This window comes from Parasteatoda tepidariorum, chromosome 4 (genome assembly GCF_043381705.1).
Source record: "Parasteatoda tepidariorum isolate YZ-2023 chromosome 4, CAS_Ptep_4.0, whole genome shotgun sequence".
Taxonomy (NCBI): domain Eukaryota; kingdom Metazoa; phylum Arthropoda; class Arachnida; order Araneae; family Theridiidae; genus Parasteatoda; species Parasteatoda tepidariorum.
The window spans coordinates 88,034,004-88,042,854 of record NC_092207.1 but is presented as its reverse complement, the minus strand read 5'-3'; the positions used below and the strand labels follow the sequence as shown (position 1 = coordinate 88,042,854).

Sequence of the window (8,851 nt, the reverse complement as noted above, 5' to 3'; positions counted from 1 at the left end):
GTATGCTGTTAGACTACTATTAGGTATTTAAGTAAATGAAATTATAAATCACTATCAGTAAAATTTACCAAATTTATTATGTCAGAAAATATAAATAATTTTACGAAAGTGGTGTTGTTAAAATGAAGTGATTAGTTAACCAAGGGATCATAATAATAATCATAAAACAAATCTTTGGGGAATTGTAGTTAGGGGGTTAAACGAAGGAGAGAATATATTTACATTGAGCGAATACCTTCAGATCTGGAAAAACGATCTGTTTCGCAAAATGAAACGACGATGGTTGCGAAGTAATCATGGGGGCTGGTGAGCGGCAGCAAATAGGGGCCCCAGCCAAAATTGTAAGAGTTTAAAAAAAATAGTAATTTAAACACAACTTTGTTTACTAGATATTCGATTTAACAAATGATTTAAAATTAATCAGCTTTAATTATATATTTAAACTTACAAATTTTATTATGCAACTAGAACCTCTATATAAGAACAAAACTTCCCGGCTTTCTACTTAACGTAATTTGTATCAAATAAACATCTTGTTTAGAGCAGAAAGTTTTTGTATTACCTATTTCGTGAAAAAGCTTACACAGTAAAAGAATTTAAGCTTATATTTAATATAATTTTTGTCAACTTAAAATTCTAGAAGACGAATATTAAGAAAAAACATAATTGGAAATGTTTAGGTTCTCCTGGATCTAAGCTTTTAAAGCATTTGTGATAAATCCTACACAGTGTGTCACGGTTGATTTATAATTTTTTTATTAGAATTCTTTGAGAACAAGAAGCAGAGCATTTGGCTACATAATGTATAAAAAGGTATAGGATTTATATTTTGTAGATTAGACTTTTAAAGCAAATATGTTTTATATTTCTTTTGTCATGTTTGAGCATGTAAAAAGAAAATGTGTACTTTTTTGTGAGTAAATTTTTTGTGAGTCAAACGATGTTTTCTGAAAATTTGATGAAATAAATGTAACGAAAACTAAAAGCTAATATTTTGAATGATAAAAAAAGCCCCAGTAAATCTCAGTTTAATTCATAAAAGTAAATATTTTACTGAAAAAAAAAACGATACTGAATTGAACTAGTACAACACACTTTTGAATTATGCTACAACACTTGTCTTTAAGAAATACAGATATTTAGATATTCGATTAGGAATTTACAGAAAAATGTCTCAACACTATTTTTTCAAAATCTGCAGCAGATAAAAATAAAGGACTTCATAATCTTCTCTAAAATTGACTGAAGTTTTAAACATCATCAGGCAAATGACATGTTAAAAGTTTGATTAATTGCTTTTTTTATTATTTTTTAAATTAAGTTTTAAAAACTAATTGTGAAGGATAACTATTTATTTAAGCACTATTATTATTCAATGAATGAGTTTTGCTTGTTGCTAACTTTAAAATATGTTGAAAATTTGTTCCAGCTTTTAGTTTATTTTTCAATTAGCCACATTAAGATTAACATCTAATGCTTATAAAATTCCTCAGTTCATATTCTAGAACTTATGAATCAGTTAAAATTGGAATGAGTAGAAATTTATTTATTTTAAACTTCCGACTAAAACGCATTTACGCACTAAATGTTACGAAATAAATAGTGCTATAAACTATGTCACATAAAAAAGAGCCGACAGAAATAAGTAAAATAGAGAGTGAGAGGTTTGAGACGCCTTTATAAGGGAGTGGGGGGCGGTCTAAGTGTAAAAAGGATATATATATTTGAAACGGAACACCACCCTCTTCTAAATTTCTATGACCAGTGAGGGTTTTCTGATAATCATTTGAGCCTCAAGTTTGAAACAGAACGCATGCTTTCATTACCTTCGATTTTTGTTATTTAATTCTTAAGTTAGTTGTTTATATTTGAATCTTTTCTCTGAAATTTTATTTTTTACATTATATTTTATACAGTTTGATTTACGTTATTTCACTCATGAACAGAAAATCTAGTCAAGCGTGGAATTTTTTCACGCGACTCGATCGTGAAAGTAAATTAGCGAAATGTAAGCTTTGTGGCACGAAATTATCTTATAAAAGTTCAGTAACAAATTTGAGTAAACATATTTTGCGTAAACACCCATCAATAAATCTTTCCCGGCGTGAAGAGCGAAATATTCCGCCCGTTTCTACTGCAACCTGTGCTGCTGGATCTAGCCATTCGAATGATGAACCAGACATTTCTCCAATTATTGATGAACCAGACGAACCGGCAGTCATCGTTCAACCATCAAGTTCCCTCCATCAACCATCAAGTTCCCTCCGTCAACCATCAAGTTCCCTCCATCAACATTTAATTCAAGAATTTTTATCGAAAAAGGTAACCATTTCAGATAAAAAGAAAATAGATGAAGCATTCATAAAACTATTCACACAAGATTTCCAACCCTTTTCAATAGTAGAAGACGAAGGATTTAAGAGTTTTGTGAAGGCTCTTAACCCCAACTATAATTTGCCTAATCGAAAAACTATTTCTGGGACTTGGCTCCCTGCAAAATTTGAAGAATGTTCATATATCATTCATGAGAAAATGAAGGATGTGGATAGCATGTGTCTAACTATCGATTCTTGGACATCGAGGAATAATGAGAGTTATTTGGCCGTCACTGGACACTTTATTGATATTGATTTCGATTTAAAAACTGTACTTTTGGGTTGCAAGAAATATGATGACTCTCATACAGCTTCGCATCTGGCCATGAGAATAAAGGATTTAACTGATGCATTTAATGTATCAAATAAAATTTTAGTTTGTGTTACAGACAATGCAACAAATATGAAAAACGCTGTAACAGTTGAATTAAAACTAAAACATTTCCCTTGTTTAGCTCATACGCTAAACCTTATTGTACGTGATGCGTTGAAACTACTTCATGAATTAATAGAGAAAATTAAAAGTGTCGTAGCCTTTTTTAAACGGAGCACAACATGCAATGAAAAGTTGCTAAATTATCAAAAAAATAATGGAATTGAGCAACCAAAAAAATTGATTCAAGATGTTGTCACTAGATGGAACTCTACATTTTATATGTTAGAGAGATACGTACTTCTGAAAGATGCCATTAAAACTACAATAGTCCTTATAAACAAAGATTTGCCGATCTTATCGGAAAACGAATGGCTTATTTGTGAAGAAGTTGTTGAAGTTTTGAGGCCATTCGAAGAGATAACAAGAGAACTAAGCGGCGAAAAATATGTCACGGCAAGTAAAATACCAGTAATAGTAAAAGGATTAATATCTGTGTGTAACAAATTATCGATGAAATCTATTCAGCCAATAACACAAGATATTCTTAAACATTTAAATACCGGATTAACTTCTAGACTCGGAAGAGTACAACTTAATGAAACAGTAACCATCTGTTCAATATTGGATCCAAGATATAAAACATTAGCTTTGGAGACAACTAGTGCCGAATTTATGAAAAAACGTCTTATTGAATTTGTTGCATCTGAAGTTAAAAAAAAGATGTTAAGCCAAGAAATAAACATGCCACCTAGTGAATTATCTGCCCAAGAACCGTCTAAGAGAATGTCTGCATGGGACGATTTCGATTCTATAGTGTCAACGCAAAAACCCCAAGGTAAGTTTAAAAAATTAGTTACTTGAAATTTTTTTTATATTCTTAAGATATTCAACAGTAGTTACGCAGTAATTAAATTAAAATAAAATCTCAATAAGTTGACCATTAATTGTAGTTCTTTAAATCCGGCTATTAAAGAATTTTTTTTTCAGTTACATAATTTTTTTTTCCAAATGTATTGATAGTCATTTAATAGTATTCAAGATTTTATACTTTCTTAAATTTGTAATTAATAAAATACCCTTAATATTATAATTTTTGCGTAAATTTCTTATGTTTTTACAATTTCTTATTTAAAAATTTCTGAAAGCTCCTTAGCACTCCTTGTCTTCAAGTTCAGTCATAATAAGTTTACTTTAATTATTTTATTGAATCAAACCGATGAAGTTCTTATAATTTTAGGAACGGCTCTCTCAGCAGCGACAGTAGAAGTGAACAGGTACCTAGATGCCAGTTATTTGCCTAGAACAATGAATCCATTACTTTGGTGGAAAGAAAATTATCATTTATTCCCAACAATTGCAAAAATTGCAAAAACAAAGCTTTGCATGGTAGCTACGTCAGTTCCTTGTGAACGCATTTTTTCAAAAGCTGGATATGTAGTAAATGACAGACGAGCTCGCCTTAATAGTAAACATGTAGAAAGAATTTTATTTGTAAATGCCAATTCGCACTTTCTGTAATTGCATGCAATTTATTCACAAGTTATATCCTGCTCCATAATATATCATATATTATTTGAATTTATAAACATTATTTTGCTTACAAGGAACTTATCGTATTTTTTCTACAATTTTATATATAAATTATTTTGCCTCCATATAAAATAACTGATAGTGTACTTTATTTTGTAAAACAAAGCAGGCCGGTTATATTTTCATATACACATTGTTATTAGTACTTTTTGCAGTTTTTCTTTTAAAGCAACTAATAGCATAATCAACTGCAAAATTAAATAAATTTGTGTTTTTCTCTTCTTTTTTTTAAAATTCTATCGGCGAATTTTCTTATTTGTAAGCACCTGGAAAAAAAATTATTTTTTCGCACATACAAATTTGCACTTTCAGTAACTGCATGAAATTCATTCAGATTTTATTTCATGCACTACAGCATTGCATATTTTATTTAAAATTGTTTAAATTTTATTTGCCTAACGATGTAATGTAAAGATTAAGTTCTGTTTTGTTTCTTTTTAAAAAGGAGAGAATGCTGGTTATGTTATGTAGCTGGTTATGTCTATATTAGCTGGTTCTGTATATAATGTGTAACTTCAATTAAGAAGTTACACATTATATAGAGAATATAATGTGTAACTTCTTAATTGATTTGATTTAAAAATAATGTTATGCAATGTTGTGTTTTAAATTCAGAGATTAAATTTTTGGAATTTCTAATTTGTCCAAATCTGTATTTTTAAGTTCTATTTATTTATTATTTTTGTGAAATAAAAAAAATGTTGGCTATATTTTCTCATACAGAGGAGAATGTAATAATCTCTAAATTGTTTTGATTTAGAAATTATGATATGCAATGTCGTGTTTAAATTCAGTGATTAATTTTTTTTCAGTTTCTAATTTGTCTATATCTGTATTTTAAGTTCTATTTCTCTTTTCTTTTGTAAAAAGAAAAAAAAAATGTTGGCTATATTTTCTCATATAGAGAATGTAATGTCTGACTTTTAAATTGTTTTGATTTAACAATAATGTTATGCAATGTTGTGTTTTAAATTCAGAATTTAAATTTTTTGAATTTCTGATTTGTTTAAATCTGTATTTTAAGTTCTATTAATTTTTTCTTTTTGTAAAATAAAAAAAGTTTGGCTATATTTTCTCATATAGAGAATGTAATGCCTGACTTTTAAATTGTTTTGATTTAAAAATTATGATACGCAATGTTGTGTTTAAATTCAGAGATTAAAATGTTTTGAATTTCTGATTTGTCTATAAATCTGTATTTAAGTTCTATTTATTTTATCTTTATGTAAAAAGAAAAAAATGTTGGCTATATTTTCTCATAAAGAGAATTTTATGTCTAATCTCTAAATTGTTTTCATTTAAAAATAATGCTACGCAATGATGTGCTTAAATTCAGAAATTTAATTTTTTTCAAATTTCTGCTTTGTCTGTATCTGTATTTTAAGTTCTCTTTCTTTTTTCGTTTTGTAAAATGATAAAAAATGTTGGCTATATTTTCTCATGTAGAGAATGTAATATCTGACTTCTTAATTGTTTTGATTTAATTATAATGTTATGCAATGCTGCTTTTTAAATTCAGATATTAAATTTTTTTAATTTCTAATTTATCTCAATATTTACGAAGTATTTTATTAATTTAGACAATTTTATTCCATTTTTTTTCCTCTTTGTGGAAGTGAAAATATTCTGGTTATTTCGTCAAAAGAATGTAATAGAGAACTCCTAAATTCCTTTTTTATTTAGAAACAATAACTTTTGAACATTGCAATAACTTTTTTAGTTCTCTAAGCTTTCTAAATTATTTAATGATTGTTAAAAAAAATGCAAATTTTGCAAAATAATTTTTTCTCTGTCACTTATTTCTCCTAACAATGCATTGGAAAAAGGTTATATTTCGTAAAGAAAACTATTATTTCTATTATTATTCATTATATTTGATTACACTAACAAAATTGTTTTGAAATGGTTTCGAATATAAGAAATTAATTCTGAATTATATCTTTTGAACTGCCTGCTCTTCTAAAATTTAATCATAAAAAGAGAAAATTATCTATACATAAAAAAGGATGTAACATAGTTTTTTTTTCCTGAACTTAAACAATAGAGAATAAAAGAGAAATTAATATATAATTGCTTTCATATTGTTTAAAAATTAACTAGAAAAAACCTTCACTATATTTTCTTAACCATAGAAAAAAAATACTTTTCCTAATAATATTGTCAAATTAATAGAAAATTATGTATCTGTTACAAAAATACTTACCATTTTAAACTATCTTTCAAGTATAAAAAAGTAGGAAGATTTTTTTCTAAGATCTGTTATTTTGGAACAGGTATTTGGAACAGGTATTATTTTGTATCGTAACAGCTGGAACCTGTTATTTGAAAATACCTGTTATTGCCCATCACTAATATATATATATATTTTTGAGTCAGATTGTTTTTCGTTTATTGTTTTACAACAACCACTCTGAAAATACATTCTCGGAAAGAGTGTAAGTTGGCAGGTATGCATTTGCTCAAAACAACTAATTCCATTTCGTTTGCTAAATTCTGTATCTCCTTAAATGTGGTCTTGTTATAAATAATGTTCGCCAAATAACCTTAAAAAACCCTCCCAGGACTTTTCGATTAAACCACGTAAAAAATCGGGCGGTTTTCGAGATAGGTTTTTTTTTCCTTCTAAATTTACTGTACTAAACCAAGACGTTTTACTTCAAAAGTTAAATAATTGTAAATTATTATCGTTTAAACACAGAGCTCCTAACAATTGAACATGAATGAATTTAACAATTCAGCTTTAGTATTACATAATTTAGTTAAATTAACTTTATATATGAATTGAAATGCATTCAATTTGTTGAATTAATTTAACAATTTAGCTTTAAGTATTACATAATTTAGTTAAATTAACTTTATATATGAATTGAAATGCATTCAATTTGTTTTAAAAGTATACTAATGCGCCTTTAATTAAGATGGGGAAGTAAAGAATCTGTTCTTATGAAGAATACATTGTTGTTTGAGGCTTGTAAAACCCTACGAATATTTTTTAATTTATATAAAATTATTATTGTATATTTAATAATCAAATTTTCGTTACAATTACTTAAATTTTTTATGTCATATAAATGTTACATTTTTTCGAATATCTTGGCAGAATGCAGTGACGTAAACTATGTTTAAAATCAATTTATGAAAAACTAGCAGTTTTTCAGAAATAATGTTATTTGTGTAACTTGAAAAAATTTTNTTTTTTTTTGGTCTTAAATATGAGACCCTATAGTGCGCTATGCCGGTTAAATGATAGAGCCTTGAAAAACAGGGCTAAGTGCTTGGTCTGATTGAGAGGATATAATTGTCGACCTTTTAATTTGATACGAATCTCGGTCTATTTTTTTAAATTTCTAGATTATAAAATTCTATTAAAATTAATAGATACTACTATGTATATTTCTAATCAACATTAAACTTAAATATGTGTATTAAGGTTTCAGTATGGTTTCAAAACTTTGTTGAGGGGTAAAAGAATAAAACAGAATGTTAAATTGTTTGCAAAATAATATAGCAAATTTTTAAAATCATTATTTTCATCAGTTTTGTTGGTTACAATTTATCAGTCATCGAGAAGTATTTCTCCTAAAATGTTCTTTTTTTTGGATATCATTTACAGATGCATTTTTGCTGTAAATGATAATGATGTCAAAAAGGTGGATAATTGGCACGGCTGTAAAATGCGCAAAAGGTATTTTTGTCATCCGCATTTTGATTGATTTTTAGGAGCCTCATTTTGTCCTGTTGCTCATCCTGCCATATTGGCCGAATATAGACATAGAGACCAGTGAAGGATGAATAAAAATACAAACTTTCCGCATGCTTCTAAAATTAATATTTTTATTCTAAATTAGTGGGAGACTAAAATTTATTATGTTAAAATTTAAAAGTGTTGATAGCATATTTTAAAATTGGAACTAGTTTTTAATGAAGCACAATTTGTTTCAGGGGAAATAGGGGAAAGAAGGGTCAATTTTTTAAACAGTCTTCGTTACTTTTTTTGCCTTTCCGATTATTGCATTTACTCTCCAATTTCTTCCCATACTAGTGCCCTAAATTAATGTTCTTCTTTTTCCAAATATTTACTGAAGAGAGAGACTTAAGTGGCAATGAGAATTGTCTAAAAATACTTGATCAGAAAATATGTTATAAACTATCTGTTAGTTGGAAAACTTACCAATAGTACAATTTTAATACTATACCGAACGGAAAAGTGGTCATTCTTGCTCTCTTGCAATACCCAAAAAAGCGGAATTGGAAGTCTTTCGAATCTTAAGACTTTTATCTTAGGTATTAAAATTATTCGGTAATAGATTATTTTTCATCGTCAGTGACGATATATATCTCATATTGTATTAGTTAATTATATTTTTTTAACATTGTTGTAATGTAAGTGTTATAAATATTACATTAACCATTTAATTCATTAATATAAAGGCGTAATTACGATTAATATAAAGGCGTAATTACGATTAATATAAAGACGTAATTTAAGATTAATATAAAGGCGTAATTA

The 8,851-nt window shown here is 27.5% G+C and overlaps 1 protein-coding gene across 1 annotated transcript; it reads left to right on the top strand.

The window, feature by feature from the left end:
• Window positions 1-1,420: 1,420 nt before the first annotated feature.
• Window positions 1,421-4,560, top strand: LOC110283368 (zinc finger BED domain-containing protein 4-like). Its single transcript, XM_021148368.3, has 2 exons — window positions 1,421-3,586; window positions 3,989-4,560. The coding sequence occupies exons 1-2, from the start codon at window positions 1,939-1,941 to the stop codon at window positions 4,267-4,269; spliced, it is 1,929 nt and encodes a 642-aa protein (XP_021004027.1). The 5' UTR covers window positions 1,421-1,938; the 3' UTR covers window positions 4,270-4,560.
• Window positions 4,561-8,851: the final 4,291 nt, after the last annotated feature.

What these genes read in the sequence shown, in the direction of transcription:
- LOC110283368 (XM_021148368.3), top strand. Translation starts at nt 1,939, where the DNA reads ATGAACAGAAAATCTAGTCAAGCGTGGAATTTTTTCACGCGACTCGAT. An exon ending in GTCAACGCAAAAACCCCAAG is followed by an intron (nt 3,587 to 3,988) that starts GTAAGTTTAAAA and finishes TTATAATTTTAG; the next exon opens with GAACGGCTCTCTCAGCAGCG.